The 21,268-nt window shown below is 34.2% G+C and overlaps 1 protein-coding gene across 2 annotated transcripts in view; it reads right to left on the bottom strand.

The window, feature by feature from the left end:
- LOC114331805 (TATA-binding protein-associated factor 172) overlaps positions 1-21,268 on the bottom strand; it is a 106,719-nt gene that overhangs the window by 49,044 nt on the left and 36,407 nt on the right. For both annotated transcript variants that reach the window (XM_050659725.1, XM_050659726.1), the window contains 11 exons: positions 18,725-18,966; positions 17,880-18,023; positions 17,460-17,611; positions 16,074-16,266; positions 15,844-16,019; positions 13,502-13,746; positions 8,584-8,972; positions 6,733-7,077; positions 5,131-5,303; positions 3,693-4,116; positions 1,075-1,285 (listed from right to left, as the gene is read on the bottom strand). In XM_050659725.1, the coding sequence (XP_050515682.1) occupies positions 1,075-1,285; positions 3,693-4,116; positions 5,131-5,303; positions 6,733-7,077; positions 8,584-8,972; positions 13,502-13,746; positions 15,844-16,019; positions 16,074-16,266; positions 17,460-17,611; positions 17,880-18,023; positions 18,725-18,966 (2,694 nt within the window). The remainder of the gene's footprint in view (positions 1-1,074; positions 1,286-3,692; positions 4,117-5,130; positions 5,304-6,732; positions 7,078-8,583; positions 8,973-13,501; positions 13,747-15,843; positions 16,020-16,073; positions 16,267-17,459; positions 17,612-17,879; positions 18,024-18,724; positions 18,967-21,268) is intronic.

The following is a 21,268-nucleotide window of genomic DNA, read 5'->3' on the forward strand; positions in this document are numbered from 1 at the left end:
CTAGGCACCAGGTACTTTGGAGACCATCGCCGACATGAAATTCGTACTCAAAGACCCCAAAAACCCCCGAGTAATGGTTATTGACTGGTTTTGAATGGTTACAACATAAAACTCCAGGCGACGAGTTTCATCCTGGGCACCAGGTAACTTAGAGACCATCGCCGACATGAAATTCGTACTAAGCGACCCCCAAAACTCTCAGATTAATGGGTTTTCACTGATTTTGAATAATTACGACATAAAACTCCAGGCGACGAGTTGCACCCTGGGAACCAGGTACCTTGGAGACCACCGCCAACATTAAATTGTGTTTAGCGACTCCAAAAACCCCCCGAGTAATGGTTATTGACTGTTTTTGAATGGTTATAACATAAAACTCCAGGCGACGAGTTCCACACTGGGCACCAGGTACCTTGGAGACCATCGCCGACATGATAATCGTACTCAGCGACCTCCAAAACCCCCAGGGTAATAGTTTTTGGCTGATTTTTGATAATTATAACTAAAAACTCTAGACGGCGAGATCCACCCTGGGCACCAGGTATCTTGGATGCCATCGCCAACATTAAATTCGTGGCCTGCGACTCCAAAACCCCCCGACTAATGGATATTGACTGATTTTTAATGATTAAAACAAAACTCTAGGCGACGAGTTCCACCGTGGGCACCAGGTACCTTGGAGACCATCGCCGATATGAAATTCGTGCTCAGCGATCCCCAAAACCCCCGAGTATAAAAATTCAACTCATTTACGTCAATATTTCCCAAGTACTAAATTTTTCATTTTCACCTCTTCGAGATGCACTTTTAAAATGCATTTTCTTATGCACAAAAATTTTTGCCCTAGATGAATTTAGTTCACAAAGTTGCCTGACACTCTCTAATCGAATGCAAAAAGTTGCATGACGATTCATCTTACTGCACAAAATTCCAAGGTTTTGGGCTTTTTAGTGCTTCATTGCTTCGTCTAAATTGCTAATTTTAAATATTAACTTTTTTTATAAACGAAAATAATATGGGTCATTTAAAATTCACAAAAAATACTCATATAACTAGAAAAGCAAATATACTTACTTTAAATAATTACTGACATGTTGAATGATTCTTTCGTTGGGATTATTTTGCCTGTCTCTAGTCTGATCTATTAATATCGATAAATGTTCCGCTGCTATCTTCTGCAATTCCTCGTTACTTTCATTGTTCAGCGACTTCATTAAGGGCTTTACCATTGATACAAACTTTTCAGGGATCACTCTAAACATAACGGCTGCGCCCGCTATTGCGGCTAAAATAAAAATTTTATGTTTATAGTAGATAAAAAAGAAGAATGTAATGATACGATGCCTGCAGCCCGGCGTTCGGCAGATCAACAACAGAGGATCGAACGCGTTTCCATATCGGCGCAACCCCCACGTACCAACTCTCCGGCGAAACCACGGAGTGATGGATACCGAGATTGTATTTAAGACGAGCAAAGTGAATCTAGTCCAGGGCGGATCTGTTTTGAGATCGACGTTGAGAGGTGACTCATATTTTTTTGCAGAAATTGCTTGAAAATAAATCAAATAATAATATTTGAGTGATCCTCCCTCTCAAAAAAGTCCGGAACATTGTTTAAATAATCAAAATGTCAAAAAATTAAGGAAAAATTTGATTTTTTTCTTGGTTTTTTTTATAACTTTAAAAGTATTCATTTTTGAGAAAAGTTGTACTAACATAAAAGTTGCGTAATTAAATTTCCTACAATATAGGATTGGTTAAAAATTATAAAAGTTGTCACCCTTATTGAAAAATACCAATAATTGCGAAAAAACCATAAAAAAACAAGTATTTGCATTTTACGGTTTTCAACCATTTATGCTAAACTTAGGACTTTCATATTTTACCCAAAAAAACTGTATGGCATAATAAAACAATACTGTAAATTTCATTAAGATTGGTTCAACAGATTTTGCAAAATAAATTTTGAAATCCATTTTTCGCAAAAAAATCATTTTTTCAAAATGTTGCAGGACTGAAAATAAAGCAGATAGCAAGTTGAATTTTTTTTGCGTATAGAAGAATACTGTACCTTTCATTTGCAATTTGTAAAATTAAAATCGGTTAACTACCACGGCGTCAGAAATGTTTTTAAATAAACATTAATTTTTGGTGCTACGCGCAGGACAGCGGTGTTCGATTCACACAAGTTGATTTCCACCAAAATTTCTTTAAATCTTTATATAATATGTTATTTTCTAACTCTATATTTTGTTGTATTTTAATATTTTAATTCCACAACAATCAAACTAATTTGATTATTGTCTGTGAAATATTGTTTAAACAATTGCATATGTTTAAAAATAATAAACTTTTTTGTCTAAGTTAAATTATATGAACAAAGAAAGTTTTTGCTAAAAAAGTGTAATTTCAAAGGACAATGTATGTGTTTTTATTTTGCAATAAACAAATTCATTTATTTATATCGAAATGTACTAAAAATTAAAATTTATCAATCATTATCAAAGGTCATTGGAATGCCCAATCAGAGCAAACGTATCCGCTGTCCTGCGCGTAGCACCAAAAATTAATGTTTATTTAAAAAAAAATTCCTGAAACTGTAGTAGTTAACCGATTTTAATTTTTAAAAATTTCAAATGAAAGGTACATTCTATATGTAAAAAAAAATCAAATTGCTGTCTACTTTATTTTCAGTCCTGCAACATTTTGAAAAAATTCATTTTTTTGCGAAAGCTGGATTGCAAAATTTATTGTGCAAAATCTGTTAAACCAATCCTAATGAAATTTACAGTGTTGTTTTATTATATCATAAAGTTTTTCTGGGTAAAATATGAAGGTCCTAAGTGTAGCAAAAATGGTTGAAAAACGTAAAATGGGAATACTTGTTTTTTTATGGTTTTTTTTTCTTCGCAATTATTGCTATTTGGCAACAAGGGTGACAATTTTTAAAATTTTTAGCTAATCCTATATTGAAGGAAATTGAATTACGCAACTTTTATGTTGGTACAACTTTTCTCAAAAATGAATACTTTTAAAGTTATAACAAAAAAAAACAAGAAAAAATAGAAGTTTCCTTCATTTTTTGACATTTTGATTCATTGAACAATGTTCCGGACCTTTTTGAGTGGGAGGATAACTCAAATATTATTATGTGAGTTATGTCCCAGAATTTGCTGCAAAAAAATATGAGTCACCTCTCAACATCCAAATGTATTAATATTTTTACAGATGCGTCCTGGTCTAATAATGAAATTCGTTCTTAGCGGTGTACTGAATCGGGAAGAACTCAAATGGCAAATATGCAATGGAGTGAATTGGAACCTGCCGAGGTGGACGCGCTCTGTAGTGAGGAGGAGTTCCGTCGGAGCTGTAACCGCAGTGAGCGGTAGCCGCCACCTCCGCTCAAAGCTGGCTGATGGGTAACTGTGTGTCGATGTTTGAATGGGGACTACGAGTCTGTATGTGTAATTATGTAGATAGTTTTCATTTTTCTAAATAGCAGCATTTTGGAGGCATTTACAAAAAACTAATTACAAGACGCCATCTTCAAAGAGTTCTAGCTCCCCTAGGAAGCATTTTCGGACTAGGTGATTTGGGTCAAACTTTAATATTTTGAACCCAGGAATCTACAGTGAAAATATTTAAAATTATTAATGAAACACCCTGTATATGTAGTATATACTTGTACTTACCCATCGTGCTAGTACTAAGCCTTGTCTGATCTTTATTGGTCTGCGACACGGAGTTGTGGATATTTCTCCTCCTCTCCTCCAAACTTTCCAATACCTTGGGTTTCATCTTAATATTGACTAGAATCGATTGAGTCTCCGGGCCAGTAACTTGCTCGATTTGGTCGAGCGTGAGGACATTTTCGTTATTGCCCGGTATAGGCACTTTATAATGACGTAAAGTAGCCAAAAAGTCTTTAGTTTCCTGAGCTAGACGCGTAAAACTATGAGCAATTTCATCGAAGTAGAGGAACTCGTTGAGGCATTCGAGCAAGCGAGTCTTCAGGTTAAGGGGACATGTTTCTACGTCTTTATCGGCTTTAGCCCATTCGGCTATGACTAGACCTGTTACCATACGTTGGAGGGCTGATTTTGAATTCAAATGGACCTACAAACAAAAGTTGAATAAACAGTTTTTTCAGTCTTAAATACACCAATCACAATAAAAAGTATCCCATAACTTTCGAAACAGAAAAAAAGTTTAAAAATAATTTTTAATTTTTAGCAGAATGTTATAATACTCATCTAGTCTCCTTTTAGACCAGGGCGGATCTGTTTTAAGGTGGATGTGAGAGGTGGCATTCGGATTTTTGCAGATAAAGTTAGGTGATAACTTCGTTAATAATATAATAATTGACTTATGCTCCTTCTCAAATATGCCCGGAACATTAATTAATAAAAAAATTTAAATATTTAAAACTTTTGCCAGATGCCAATAAATGCCAAAAGATGCCAATAAATTATAATCATTAGTTAGAAAAATATACGATAAGATCTGGAAAATTTTTGGTGTTTATCCGTCGCAATTAGATGATTCAATTCCATTTCGGCTTAATAAAAGATAGGTAATTATTCATTCCAAATGCGACCCACTTAATTAAAAGAAAAACAAACACATACTCATAAGTGCTTTTCAATATTATAAAGAGACTTATCATTTCTTAACGGAAACCATTAACAATTCTTAATATTTCAATCGAGAAATAAATACAGGCTTGAATCAATAAATGTTCTTCAGGATAAAAAAAACAAACAGATTAAATATTTTTCATCGGAGTCTTCTAAAATGCGTAGAAAATATTCTCAAGTACATAGTTTTTTAATGAATATTAAATAAGACTTGTATGATATACAGGGTAAAATGAAAGATAGTGTTTCCCGCAAAAGATAAAATTTAAAAAAAGAATTGAAGTGTTTTCGTATCGTTACAAAATGAAGACCAAAGAATGATGCCTATCGAAGCAGATGTGGTTGGACTGACGATATAAAACGTTGCCATATGAATTGGATGCCAGAAGCACAATATCGAATGGAAAATTATGAGGGAGATCTATGTCCAGCATTGGACAAGCGAATATTGCATGATGGTGGAAATTTCATTATTTTTAAATCGTATACTTACCATTAGAACTTTTACGTAAGAGTCTATGGGATTTTCCAGACCATTAGTGGCATAATCTACACCTGGTGCTGGCTTTGTAATATATCGGGAAAGGGAACCTAACATTCTTGAGGCAGCGCAACGAACTGGTATAGCGTTTTGCTCCCTAACCAGAGTTGAAGTGGTTTCGATACCTAAAAAAATTAAAAGGTAGGAAACATTAGAAACAGAACTTTTCAACATTCAAAAGAAACTTTTTATTTATTCTAAGGGACTTTTGGCCCTCGACAATAATTTAGTCTTTCATTCTACGTTTAAATTGTTTAAAAATATTTATTAGTTTTTTCAGGATTCGAAAAAAATGGACACCATGTCCGTGGTGATATTTTCCAAATCGAACATTCGCTATCTTTGTCATACAACGCACTCAGTCGAGCAGAATGTGCTGACAAGACAGTGACAATTTTAGATATTTCATACGGCTTCAGGAATATTTTGAGTTGTTTATTAAATAACATTGATAGTGTATTTTGATAAATAATTTATTTAAGACTTGAAATTAATAAAAAGTTATTTATTGTTTATTATTTATGGAAGATCCTAAGCAGAGAATACACCAGGATATATTCTGTGATCCAAGTATTATGTTGTTAAAGATGTTCAAAATTGTAAGCGTTTCATAATATTATTAAGAAAATCACTTTATCACTTTTCCTCTTTTCTCGATTGAATATTAGTTTTTGTTGTACAGTATTATTATCACTGAATACATAGTGAATTCATTGACTGAATTAATAATTTAAGCGATTACCTATACAAGTAACAGTTATACAAGAACATTCAAAAGCCATCTCTAAGTTATTGATGACAATGTCATTGTCAAATAATGTTTACATATCCATACCAGTGAGATTCTTACTACACGTAATTTGCCATGTAAAGACAGAAAAAGTAGGGATACCAGTAAAATATTTGCGCCTACACTCTTAAGAATAACGTTAGTTCGTCAAAACTAAATTATATTATTAAGTTAAATATAATGTAACGAAAGAGAACTCTTGGCCGACCCCCGTATAACAGTAAACACCTCGAGAATGACGTAATCGAATGTTCGAGGCGTCGGCGGAGAGGAGGAGAGAGTTCTCGAACGTACGTCACGTAGGCGGAACAAGCTGATAGCTAGAGATGGGCGTCGATTGTTCCAGAATAAGAACTGGGCTATAAATACGGACATATTTGTAAATAGAGTTTAGTTTTAAGCTAAAATTTGTAAAGTAAACTTGTATAAATAAATCAATAAAGTCGTAAATAAATACCCGAACGCTCGTTTATGTTACAATAATTTAAATTACTCATATGCTGCAGTCAATTAAAATGTTTTTTAACAGTTCACTTTCACTGTCACAAATTAGAAAATGGATATTTAGTTAAATATCACAGGCTAATAATTATAATATTCAAATGCTGTATCGTTAATATCGCATAAATTCCTTTCATAGTATCTATGAATTACTTAAAAATAATAAAACCGGCAACACTGAGCTTCAAGGTTCCAAAGATTTACATTGAATATGCTTCTACTGCAGAACGTCACTGCGAAACGCGTTATTATAGTATTCTTACCTCCTATGTACATCTTGGGTGGCACAACCGTGTGATCGAAACTGTTCAACGCATCCGATTTTTTCTTATGCGACTTGGCGTGAATGAGGAAGTTCGTATCGAAAGGCAGTCGTACGGGTTGCATACAAAGGTACAACCAAACGGTTATGAACGGACAAGCGGCATGCAACAATTCGACCAGTCTGGAATTCTCTATTAAATTGTACCACACTTTTTCGGCCACGAGGCGTACGTCAGGATTGGGCTCGACCAGAACTCTTTGGTAGATGTGCCGAAGAGCGTCTTGGAGTAGTTGAGCATCCCAAAGGATCGCAGTACCACTTTTTGGTTTTTCAGTTAATGTACCTACAAAAAATTTAATTCAAATTCAATATTGTTCTGAAGCTATTTTCTAGTGGCATTTTTATAATCAATTACTTTTAATGGAAAATAAGCCACAATTTTACCAAAAAAATGATTTTATTAACGTTTCGAAGCCCAAATCGGGTTTCGTTGTCAAAATACAAAATACTACTAAAATAAACAAAAATGTTGTTGCTATGCTTCTTTTCATGATCATTTTTCAGTGCGTCACAAATGATAGAAAAAAAGGTAAGTCATTTTAGTGACATGACATTTTAGTTAAATCTGACAGTTGTCACATTTTATTTGCAATTTGGCATAAAAACAAATCACTTGTATTTTCTTTGATTTGTATAGTCTTATAAATTGTACAGAATATATTCGTAGATATATTATATAATTCCTAAATAATTTTTTTCGATTATAGCGCCATCTATTGACAACTAGAATAAATGTTATAAATGTCACCGATGAAATGTAATCACCGACGTGCGTTTTTTTCTGTCACATACAATTTAATGCGTTAGAATGAAATCGAAAAACTGTGACGCACTGAAAGATGCTCATGAGAAAAACCATAAGTAAAAAAATTCTTCTAATATTTATTTAATCTGACTCATTTATATTGGCAATTCAGACGTATATTATACATTTTAAAGTAGAAGACTTTAAAATGATATCGCCAAGATATATTTCTGTAGAAATATATCGCCAAGATATTTCTATAGAAAGAAAATACCACGATTAGTAAGTCAATAACATATCGAGTTAATACAAATTTTATATTTTAGTATTACTCATTGTATATCTATGTATGTATTATTAATATTATTTATAATTTAAACATACTAAAGTCAGAATTTGGTATTAGTTTTTTGAAAGTAAATTAAATGTAAGACCAAATACTTACGATGTTTCCCTCGTGATTTACTGTGGAATCGCTAACGCGAGAATTTTACTGTCATCGTTGCATTTTGTTGTCTTTTTAAGACATATCACATGCTATGATTTTTTTGTGACGGATATTCTTGAGTTGGGATTGTTTTCATGTAATCGAATGAACTATCTTTTAGTAAAGTCGTCCCAGGAACGCAACTCATAAATATTGGCAATATCATTTTAAAGTCTTCTACTTTAAAATGTATAATATACGTCTAAATTGCCAATATAAATGAGTCAGATTAAATAAATTATTAGAAGAATTTTTTTACTTAGCAACAACATTTTTGTTTATTTTAGTAGTATTTTGACAACGAAACCCGATTTGGGCTTCGAAACGTTAATAAAATCATTTTTTTTTGAAAAATTGTCGCTTATTTCCCATTAAAAGTAATTGATTTCAAATTCAATAATCGGAAAAATGTTCCTAAACTGTTCTAGCTTCTTCAGTTGGGTCATATAAAGTAATAGTTATCTTAAAAAAGTTCACTGTACATATGTACGATTGAAACTCTATTGAAAAAGGTAAGTTTTAAGCTTGAGTTTTTAAAAATACAAGTATGTACTTACTTAAAGTTTGCAGTGTTGCCTTCCTGACGGAACTTGTTCCGTGGCTCAAAAACGGCCACAACCTGGGAACAACTTCATTCAAAGGTTGCGCTGGCAACAACGCCTGCATCTTCGGCAGATTTAATACCGCAGCCAGCAACCCCATGAAACTATTACAAGCAGCTGCCAGTTCGTCTTGCTCGGACAACAAGTCCCAAAGCTTCGTGACGACTTCTGGGATACGTTCAGGTACAAGGTCAGTCAGTTTTTCTGCCACGGGTATTAATGCAGAAGCGGCAACTGCGCTCACGTCATCGACTGGATCGGAGAGTCCTAGTAGGATAAACGGGAAGCTTTCTGGGAGAAAACTGTCTATCATGTCTTCTCTCACGGCAAGTAGATATTTTAATCTGGAAATATCAATTCATATACAAGAGAAAAATACAATTGTTCTTATACAGGGTGAGGTTTATATATGGAACGCCTTAATTTTCTCGTAAGCGACTTGCACGATTTTTATAGGTCCCAGTGAGTCAGTCTTGTGATGCGGCCGATATTATAGTGGTATTTACATTGTTGTCAGATCTTATATTTTTCTGGAAATCTAATGAACTTTCTTATTTCAAATGGAACGCGCGGTATATTTTTTGCGTTTTGAAGCCCTTGAGATACTGTTTACTCTTTATGCAATGTAGGTTTAAAATCGACTTTTTCGACAAGGGCAGATATTATTTTTAGTATAGTATAGTTGATCCAAAAGAGGGCATAACCCAGACATCCAAACTGAAAGTTATCCTTCAACACCAAATTGTTCTATATGGTCCACACAATGTCCAGAAAAAAGTCACACCATTTTGAGCGTCGGGTTTGGGGGGAGAGGGGGAGGAATCGGTAAATTCGTAGTTTTTTACGTTTTTCGTCAATAGTTCTAAAACTATGCGGTTTAGAATGAATAACCCTCTATAAAAAATTGTTCTACATTAAATTTGAAATAAAAAAGGCACTATGCATAATCTTTCTAAACTGCATGGTTCCAAAGTTACGGAAGTAGTATAGTATAACTGGTCCAAAAAAATGCCTAACCCAAACATCCAAAGTAAAAGTTTTCCTCCAACACCAAATTGTTCTGTATGGTCCACATATTGTTCAGTAAAAAGTTACACCATTTTGAGCGTCCGGTTTGGAGGGCAGATGGGGGAGAAATCGGTAAATTAGTAGTTTTTTTACGTTTTTCGTCAATATTTCCAAAACTATGCTTTAGTGTAAACAATGCTATATACAAAAATGTTCTACATGAAATTTAAAACAAAAAATCTTGTATACATAATTGTTATAACATAACATCAACGGTTCCAGAGTTACGTAGGGTGAAAAGTCGAGGTTTTCGATACTTTTTATATTTTTTGGGCAATGTATGGTATAACTATACCAAAAACCCAGACATCCAAAGTGAAAGTTATCCTCCAACACCAAATTGTTCTATATGGTCCACATAATGTTCAGAAAAAAGTCACACCATTTTGAGAGTCGGGTTTGGGGGGGAGAGGGGGAGAAATCTGCAAATTCGTAGTTTTTTACGTTTTTCGTCAATATTTCCAAAACTATGCTTTAGTGTAAACAATGCTATATACAAAAATGTTCTACATGAAATTTAAAACAAAAAATCTTGTATACATAATTGTTATAACATAACATCAACGGTTCCAGAGTTACGTAGGGTGAAAAGTCGAGGTTTTCGATACTTTTTATATTTTTTGGGCAATGTATGGTATAACTATACCAAAAACCCAGACATCCAAAGTGAAAGTTATCCTCCAACACCAAATTGTTCTATATGGTCCACATAATGTTCAGAAAAAAGTCACACCATTTTGAGCGTCGGGTTTGGGGGAGAGAGGGGGGAGAAATCGGTAAATATAAAAAGTATCGAAAACCTCCACTTTTCACCCTCCGTAACTCTGGAACCGCTGATTTTATAACAATTATCTATAGAACCTTTTTTGTTTTAAATTTTATGTAGAACATTTTTCTATAGAACATTCTTTACGCTAAAGCATAGTTTTAGAAATATTGACGAAAAACATAAAGAAACTACTAATTTACCCGACTTCTCCGCCACTTCCCCCCCAAACCGGACGCTCAAAATGGTGTAACTTTTTACTAAACAATATGTGGACCATATAGAACAATTTGGTGTTGAAGGAAAACTTTTACTTTGGATGTCTGGCTTAGGCCTTTTTTTGGACCAGTTATACTATACTACCTCCGTAACTTTGGAACCGTTAATTTTAGAAGGGTTATGCATAGGTCCTTTTTTATTTCAAATTTAATGTAGAACAATTTTGTATAGAGGGTTGTTCATGCTAAACTGCATAGTTTTAGAAATATTGACGAAAAACTTAAAAAAACTACGAATTTACAGATTTCTCCCCCCTCTCCCCCCCCCAAACCCGACGCTCAAAATGGTGTGACTTTTTTCTGAATGTCTGGATGACACTTTGGATGTCTGGGTTTGGGTCTAACTATACCATACTATTTAGGTTTTTTGGATCATTCGGAATAAAAAAGGCTTTTTTTATTTCTTTTTCTAAATTCGATAGTTTTCGAATTATAAACAATTTAAAACTGAAAATAAAAACGAAAAGTAGACGATCTTCAAGGCTCAAAAACACAAGTAAAAAATATCATTTTTGAAATCATCAAGTGCCTAAATTCAAGTTCAAACCTTCTCCTATCAGCTTCCGATAAGTATATTGGGCTTATTTCATTTTAAAGCATTGATTTTTAGTTGTTAATGCAGCCCAGTCGCCCGTCCTCTCAGGAGCGCTTTATTCTTCTTCTTCATGTGTCACTCCTAGCGAAGATTGAAAATCATCATGGCCACTGCGACTTTGTTAGCAACGCTTCTAAAAAGTTAAATCGAACTACACCCGAACCATCCACGTAGATTGCGAAGTCACGATATTTTTCTTCTTCCCACACCTCTTTTGCCCTTAATTTTGCCCTGTATGATATTTCTTCTAAGTTCATACGTTCGTACTTTTAACTCCTCATAGTGTGCTCCAAGTATTCCATCTTTCTAGTTTTTATCTCATTTATAATTTCGCATCTTCTGTCTAAAGTTTGGAGTACTTGCGTGTTAGTGACGCGGTCCATCCATGATATTTTGAGAATGCACCACATCTCGAATGCTTCGATTGTTTTTTATGGTCGACTGTTTTAGTGTCCAAGCCCATATAACAGGGTGGAAAAGACATAACACCGCAGCACTCGTATTCGTAACTTTATGTTGATATCACGATTGCAAAAGAGTTTGAGTATTCTATTAAAGACTGATCTAGCCATTTCTATTCTGCATTTAATCTCTTTTGTTTGATAAGTATCGTCTGTGATCCAATCACCTAGATATTTATAACAGAACACACGCTAAATCGCTGTATTGTCTATTATAAGATTAGCTCTGATATTCTTTGATTTCGCGATTACCATAAATTTAGTTTTTTTCAAAAATTGAATTTAGGCACTTCGTAATTCCAAAAATAATATTGTGTACTTGTGTTTTTGGGCCTTGAAAATAGTCGGTTTTCTTTTGCTTTTAGTTTTAATTTATTTTTAACTCGAAAAAGATCAACTTTGGAGAAAAATTCCAAGAGAGCTTTTTGTTCTAAGTGATCCAAAAAGCCTAAAATAATATCTACCTGGACAGAAAAAATTGATTTTTATAATTTGTTTAAAAAAATTGTTTAAATAAATTCAGCAATCAATTCTTAAGGTCTTCAAAATGCAAAAAATATACAGGGTGTTACATTTGAAATAAGAAAGTTTATTAGATCTCCAGAAAATTGAAGATCTGGCAACAATGTAAATACCGCCAAAATATCGGCCACATCACAAGACCCTTACTCACTCACACCTATAAAAATCGTGCAAGCCGTTTCCGAGATAATTGAGGAGTTCCGTATTTATATAAAACTCACTCTGTATAAATAGAAACGTATAGTACTTAGTAAGAGGTATGTGTGTCCACCACCATTATGCTAGTTTAAAAACACAAGTTCTTTATTAATATTTTTTTAATTTGATACATTATTTACTAATAATTTAGACGTTTCTTATTTTTAGTGACATGGGCGCATTTATTTGTTTATTTTCTTACACAAAACTTATTTGTTTATTTTCCAGCTTACTGTTTATCTTTTTGTTTTTTTTTAATTTATTTATTTATTACCGTTCTACATTTATCTTAATATTCGTAATATTCTCCGTTTCATGAACATTTTTCAGTGCGTCACAAATTATAGAAAAAAAGGTAAGTCCGTGATAATACACATTTATGACATTTATTCTAACGTGACATTTTAGTTAAATCTGACAGTTGTCAAATTTTATTTTCAATTTGGAATAAAACCAAATCAATTGTGTCTATTGCATTTATAAAATGGTATTTTCTTTCATTTGTATAGTCTTATAAATTGTACAGATTATATTGATAATAGTATTATTTTATTTAATAAATAATTCTTTTTTGATTATGGCGCCATCTATCGACAACTAGAATAATCACCAAACTAGAATAATTACCAAAATATTCACAGACGTGCTTTTTTTTCTGTCACATACAATTTAATGCGTTAGAGAGAAATAGAAAAACTGTGACGCACTGAAAGATGATCATGAGAAAAAGAATAGTCGGTATGATGTTCAAGCCGTTTAATGCCGAGTCCATCAATATCCTTAATAATGCAAAAAGATCAAATACTTCAATAAAATAACTTTATAAAATAAGTCTACCGGGGTACTAGCCATTTCCTAATGATTACATTGACAGTACATGCCGACATACGTTTCACTTAATGTTTTGATTTAACTTGTTTGCAAATCAATCATTACGTTTGCGCAAAGATCCAATGGAACAAATGTAACTATAAGAACTACTTACCCCAAGAGACCTCCGTGCCTAGCTTCCCATTCCGCATGGTCCATTAGCTGCAGAAGTATCTTTAAAACCTCGTAACACGATTGTGACGTCATGAGTTTCATGACTGCGCATAACGATTGCGCACACGTTTCTCTAACCGGAGCGATCACAGCGTCAGATACGAAATCGCCGAATCTGTCTAGAGCCAAAACGCATAACAGTCTTATTGCCATATCTTCTAGCCAAATTTGGTGGCACAGGTCCATCTAAAAATATTGATACTAATAATTACTAATAAAAATTACGTAAGTAAGATTTGAGAGTGTTAACAAATATACACATGCGCTTCCGGTTCTCTTCAACGGATAAAAAAGAAGCCTTGGCCAAACAGATTGCGATGTTGCCAGTTGTTTAAAAAAGTTTTAAAAACCAGGAAACCAAATTAAATACTTATACAATAATTATCAACTAATCATAGAAAACTTCAAACAGTACTAAAAAAATCTGTTAATAACACCGATAAAAACTGAGTTCTTTTTCCGCGGTGATAAACTTAACCGTGAATAACAAAAATAAAAAACAGGGCAAATAGAGAAAAAGATGTAGAGCGGCTCAACTGATGACGATGATAAAGAAGAGAACACCACAAACAGAGTCTACAAGAGGAAAATTAGATAAAACATTAGAACTGATATAGGACATAAAAATAGAGATGAACGATATGAAAAAATGATAGGGAAGAAATTCGAAAGGAACAAAAGGAAATCTAAGAAGACAATGCGCAAAAAAAAGAAATCCTAATACTATAGAAAAACTACGAAAGAGTACAAAAAGAAAGACAACAACTTCGTCAACAAATAAAGAATATCCAAAACAACATGGAATGGCTGGAGAAACAAAAGCTATAACAGGCAAGGGAAATACAGAAACTATTAATATAGAAGTACCAATTCAACAAAAGTGACAGCCTGTCTAGTAAAATTTTAACATAGCACTGGACAGGGCGATTAAAAAACTGGAATCAACAAGATAATCATAAAATTAAAAATAAATCAAGAAAAGATGAAGTAGACCAAACATAAACATAATATTAAGAGCAGACAAATGTAATAAATGTCGAGATCAAGCTGGATTCGGAATGGGATACAGCACAACAGACCATTTGCTATCAATAAACATACTCATTGAATGCGCTAATGAGTACAAAATACCGCTATAAATTGCTTTTGTGGATTTAGAAAAGGCCTTTGACAGTATTGAACACTGGGCCATACAATCGTCGTTAATAAATGGAAGGATCGACTATCGATACACAGAAATGTTGAAAAACATCTACGAAAAAGCAACAATCACAATAAAACATCCACACCAAAACACCAAACCAATAAAAATAAATAGAAGAATTAGACAAGGGGACACAATATCATCAAAATTATTTACACAAGCACTAGAAGATATATTCAAAAAACTTGAATGGCACAACAAAGGAATCAACATCAATGGATAACGGCTGAATAACCTGCGATATGCGGATGACATAGCGGTGATATCATTCAATATGAAAGATCTTAAGGAAATGATGACACAATTGGATAAGGAAGCAAACGAGATAGGTCTAAAAATGAAGTACACAAAAACTAAATATGTATAATGACAAAAGCAGAAGAAGACAACGAAACCAAGTAAATACGAGCAAGTACAATACAGAAAGTCAAGGAGTACATATACCTATGGCAAATAATAAACTGAGTAAAGAAAATCAAATAGCAGAAATAAAAAGGAAAATAAGACTCGCATGGGTGACATTCGGATAAATGAGCTATATCCTGAAAAACCAGAAATATACCCAATACCTCCGCACAAAGTATATGATCAATGTGTTCTACAAAGGAAAATATGGAAAAGATGGCCAAGACTCAAAGGATAAGTGATAAAAAGAAAAATAAATGGATCAGAAATAAAACCAAAGTGAAAGACGTAAACAAACATGCAGCTACTCTCAAATGGAAATTTGCAGGACACAGCAGCAGACAAAGAGACGAAAGATGGAATGAAGCGATAACCCACTGGAGACCTTGGGACCACTGCAACCAGATAAACAGGATTAGTACTGAACCTGGAAGAAAGGAAAAATACGGGGAGGCCTACGTTCAACTTTAAACAAATGAAGGGCAATAGATAGATAGATATAATATAATGTTGCATTCTATCTATGTATAAAGTGTCATTTGTCAAGAAGAAATCTGTATATCATCTGTTACATGTCCACCTGTCGACTAACGTCGAAGATTATCTCGTCATATGTCAAAAGTGATTTTTACTTAAATACTTACTTACAAACCTATAAAAAAGAGTGGCCTTACCTGATTCGATGACAAATAGGTTGCCTTTCCTGCTCCAGATCCGTGAACAGACAGGACCTCTCGCAGAGCCGTAGCTGCCCCATGACGAGTTTCCCAACTACAACTAAATAAGTCTTGACTTAATTGATCACAGAACCATTCCAGCGGCCAGTCGCCAGCATCTCCTAGCTCAACATCTAAAATCACAATGCATTAATACTAAAAATGGATACATACGTACAAAGTCTTACCGAACTGACTGGTATATTCCTCTTTCAATTCAGTCTTGGGTTTCTTCTTTTCGGGTTCTTCGGAGCTATTATCGTCTAAGTTATCTCTAGATCTTTGTTTACTCACAGCCTGTCTGGCTTTCCGCTTAGCTCTATTTATTTCTCTCAGGCTCAGTTCTTTGTTTGTCGGACAAATCACTTCTTGAACATTTTTCTGCGAAAGAGTACAATTAAAACAAATTCCAAAGCAAGTTTCAAAAGTACAGTAAGGGAAAATACTCTTTCTTTATAATATGATATGTATCCTAAAATGTATATAATTTAGGCATAAGTAGGTCGTTAAAGAGGTGTTGGTTCTATAATAACAAACAAAGCGAAGGTTGATAATGTAACTAATTGATGTAGTTTGTTTGGGTAACCTTGCGAATACGAAGCGTTGCTCACGTATAATCTAATTTCAAAGACTAAGAGAAAGGAAGACATAAAAAGCCAGAGGAAGGGTTAAGTATAGATTAGCATTGTTCCAACGATGTAAAATCGAAATTGATGGGAAAATAATACAGCAGGAAGCAAGGTTTAGATATCTGGGAATAGATATAACAAGTTACGGAGATGTTGAAGAAGAAGTACGACAACAAAGCTTAAAAGCAAGTTACGCGGCGGGATCTCTTAATGACATAATCTGGAAGAACAAACACCTGAGACAAGACACAAAAGCAAGAATCTATAAAGCAGCAATTAGACCTATTTTGACATAAACAGCAGAGACAAGACCTATCTAAAACGAGACGACTACTAGAAACAACAGGGATGAAAATACTTCGACGAATATCAGGGAAAAGTATGTTGGATAGGGAGAGAAGCGAAAACATAAGAAGAGCATGCAATGTAGAAGACATAAATGGATTGGTGACAAAACAAAAAAGGAGTGGAACGAACACATTAGTAGAATGGCAGAGGATAGGATAGTACGAATAGCACGAGATAAGTCACAAAATTGACGAAGAAGTATTGGCAGACCAAGAAAAAGATGGTGCAATAATTTAAACAATTTAGGAGGCTAATATTGAAGAAGAAACAGGCTTTACAGCCTACATACAAGAAAGAAGAAGAGAATTTACAACAAAACAGAAATGCAACTAAGCGGAACACAGTTTGGTTTTAGAAACAACCTTGGAACCAGAGAAGCATTATTCAGTTTGTACGTCATGGTTCAAATCGACTCTTCAGCGAGCTCATTGTTACAATTACGTTACAATTGAAAGCAGAAAGTGCTCTGGGATTGTTTCAGGCCCTGAATTAGTCGGGGTCAGAAACCATTCCAGTTTGTTTCATGAATGTTTTTCACCTTTAACAACTACTACAGATGACAGCAAAGAGACTGTCGAGGAAACCAACAATGCTTACCCTAACACTAACACTACTCATTTTATCAGAATTATTGATCAGATCTTCATTGGTAAACAGATTTGACGTATCAAACCCCATTTGTGCGGCCAGATTCAGTCCTAATCTAGCGTTCAGCTGTTGCCGTTGTTTCGCCATTCTTTCTTTGGAATCTACAAAGAAATAAGTAAAAATATATATAGTACCAGCTACCTAAGAGACCCATTTAATATTTCTATTGTTTTAGGTGAAAATTCCCATACACATGGGATCTACCTGTTTTATGAAATGTTCCCTTGTTTATATACTTTCACACCTCGAACAATATCAGCCAGCTGAGCTGAATAATAAGTCTCTTAGATTGATGGTACTACCATACCCAATAATGACCAATACATATAATCAAGTATATTATGCAGAGTTGGTAAAAACGATACTTACCCATTGTTGGATCGTCATTCAAGTCGAATTCTTTTCCCTCTGACGCCATCAGATGAGTACTATTCGCTAGTACAGTTGGCATACTAAACTGACTAAATCGTAGTCTTCCAATGGTAGATAGCGACGGAGACTGTCCATCTTCCTCTACAATAGTTTTGCAAAATTAAAGGTAAGTTAAACATATAAGATGTGTTAAAATCAAGCGGGAAGGGCAAATATTTCGCGAAATTTACATCCAATCCAAAAACTAAAAAACAAGTAGAGTTAAATCTGGTGACCTGTCTGGTGTGCCGATCGAACGTTTCGTCCGTAATGAGGTGTAGCACTATCTGGCTGGCACCAAACGTACTCCAAGTTAAAATCTCCGCAATCTCCCTTATCGCTTTAAAGGATTTACAATACCGTGGATACGATACAAATGACGGCATCTGTATGCCTTCGATTTGGAGACCCCTCCTAAAAAAAACATCTACCGCTCCATCTACCAATCCAATTCCTGCCGTCAAAAATCTTCGCGCCAACTCCCACTTTAGCGCCAATCCAAATCCCGCCCTGAATAATCTTCGCACCAACTCTCACTCTAAGGCCACGTCAGCGAACGGTATAAATGAGCGTTCCCACATCGAGCACGACAGTACTATAGTGAGTAGTGTGTAGTGTCTGGCGCCTCAGGATACTGAGACCCCGGAAGCCCCGAAGAGGACGTCGAAAGCTCGGTCTAGAAATCAACAACGCGGTTCAACCCGGAACCCTGTTGAGTTTATTTTTAATATTAATTCTTTTATTGATATTGATTTTAGCTTGAAGTTTCATATATATGTATAAGTGGCATTGTATTGTCCTACCTTCTTTTATATCGACTCCTTGTGGATTCCATTGTGGTACATTGGCTACGATGTGTCTAATCGCTTCTGAGGCAGCTATTCGAGTTTCCCAGGAAGTTGATCTCAAATAGGTGGCAGTTCTGGACAGTAGCGTCTTCAATTCGTGCGGATGCAGTCGCTGCACTTCTCCTAGCTGTTTTGCAGCTGCAGAACGAGTAACCGATGAACTACCGGTCTCCAGCAGCACGAAGAGGCGATCTAACCTAAAATAAAAAAAGATAACGTTAAGATCTACCATCATCATCCAACCAATTTACGTCCACTGCTGGACATAGGTCTCCTCCAATTGTTCCCAGACTTCACGGTTTTGTGCTGATTGGTTGTTGCTAATTTTTACTAATTCGCCTGATATCATCTGTCCATCGTGTAGACGACATTCCTCTAATGCGTTTATCTTCTCTCGGTCTCCATTCCACTAGTTTTCGTGTCCATCTTAGTCCTTCAGCCTGGCGACATGCCCTGTCCAGTTCCATTTGAGCTTGGTGATACGTTCTATATTCTATAACATCTGTGAGCAACCGTCATTTTCGACGCTGTTGCTTTGGTTAGAGTCAGTGTCGCTGCTCCATATGTCATTACCGGTAGCACACATTGATCAAACACTTGTCTTTTTAAGCTGATCGGTATACTACTCCTGTCTCTCAGCGCTCCGTAGGCTGCCCAAGCAAGAGTTAATCGTCTTTTTATTTCGCACGTTTGGTTATCTCTGCCAATTCTGATTTCATATAAGTACTTTTCCACTAGTTCTACTTCTTGTTCACGTATAATCAGCTGACCGCTAGGACAGCTTATTAGATTAGTCAGATTAGTCATAAAGGGCCTAGCCGCGTAAGATGATGAAAACTGCCCCCAACTCGATTCGAATTCCATATAGGTCACCGTTTAGCATATATAGTGAAACTCACTTTCTGAAGTTTTTAGCCCCCTAGGTGGTCATGTGACCCACCTAGAGAATAATTAGGGTTTTTATGTTTTTATTTTTTATCTCAGCCGCATCGATAACTAGCGAAAAACTTTAAATAAAAAAGTTGTAAGCTTTAAAAGTTCTGTCCGAAAATTTTTTTTTTATTTTTGGCGAAAAATTTAAATTTTAGAACGATTTTAAAATTTTAAATGAGTATAAAAAAATAACTAAGACATTCGTTTCCACGAAAAAATATATAACGTGTATTTTTGCATAACGTTTTACCCTGAATTTTTTCAAATTTTTAAAATTGTTGAAACGCACCTTTAAAAATAAAAAACCGCATTTTTTTGGTTTTTTTTTCTTTCGTTTTTTGATACAATTTTATACATATTTTTCAAAAAAGGTACCACCGTCACTAGAATAGGTAAAAAACTAAAAAATAATTGGGGTTTGCTTAATAAAATTTTTTTGTATCGCCATCCATTTTCAAGATACAGGGCGTTGAAGAAAAGAAAATTTTACACATTTTTTACGATTTTGCCGAAACTTCTGGCAACATTGTAATAAAACTTAGCGGGTTTTAAGAGGTAATTATTGTGAATGTTTTGACATACAATTTTCAAAGAAAAAAAGATAGTACGCCACTGACATATTTCAAATTAACAATCATTTTTGAATTCCTCGTTCAATTTGCGATAAAAAAACTAGCTTTATATTTTTTCATACGATGCGCCGTTTTGGTGCAAAAAATAAAATATCTTAACGCTTCCAAAGTATTCGAATTAGTTTTTATAATGGATGTACGAGTTTATGTAGATGTAGATAAACTACTAATAGAAGTAGAAACTAGTAATAGAAGTTCGAATACTTTGTAAGGGTTAAGATGTTTTATTTTTTGAATAAAAATGGCGCGTCGTATGAACAAATAGGAAGATAGATTATTACAAGGAATTCAAAAAGATTGTTAATTTGAAATATGTCAGTGGCGTACTATCTTTTTCTTTAAAAAGTTCAGACGATTACCCCTATGTGCGCCAATGATAAATATAAAATTTTGAATTGTATGTCAAAAAATGCACAACTACCTCTTAAAACTCGCCAAATTTTATTACAATGTTGCCAGAAGTTTCGGCAAAATCGTAAAAAATGTGTAAAATTTTGTTTTCTTCAACGCCCTGTATCTTGAAAATGGATGGCATAACAAAAAATTTTTATTAAGCAAACCCCAATTATTTTTCAGTTTTTTACCTATTCTAGTGACGGTGTTACCTTTTTTGAAAAACATGTATAAAATTGTATCAAAAAACGAAAAAAAAAACGAAAAAATGCGGTTTTTTATTTTTAAAGGTGCGTTTTAAACCAATTTTAAAAATCTGAAAAAATTCAGGGTGAAACATTATGCAAAAATAACGTTATATTTTTTTTTTTCGTGAAAACGAATGTCTTAGTTATTTTTTTACTCATTTAAAATTTTAAAATCGTTCTAAAATATAAATTTCTCGCCAAAAATTAAAAAAAAAATTTTTGGACAGAACTTTTTAAAGCTTACAACTTTTTTATTTAAAGTTTTTCGCTAGTTCTCGATGCGGCTGAGATAA

This window comes from Diabrotica virgifera, chromosome 8 (genome assembly GCF_917563875.1).
Source record: "Diabrotica virgifera virgifera chromosome 8, PGI_DIABVI_V3a".
In the NCBI taxonomy this organism is placed as follows: Eukaryota; Metazoa; Arthropoda; class Insecta; order Coleoptera; family Chrysomelidae; genus Diabrotica; species Diabrotica virgifera.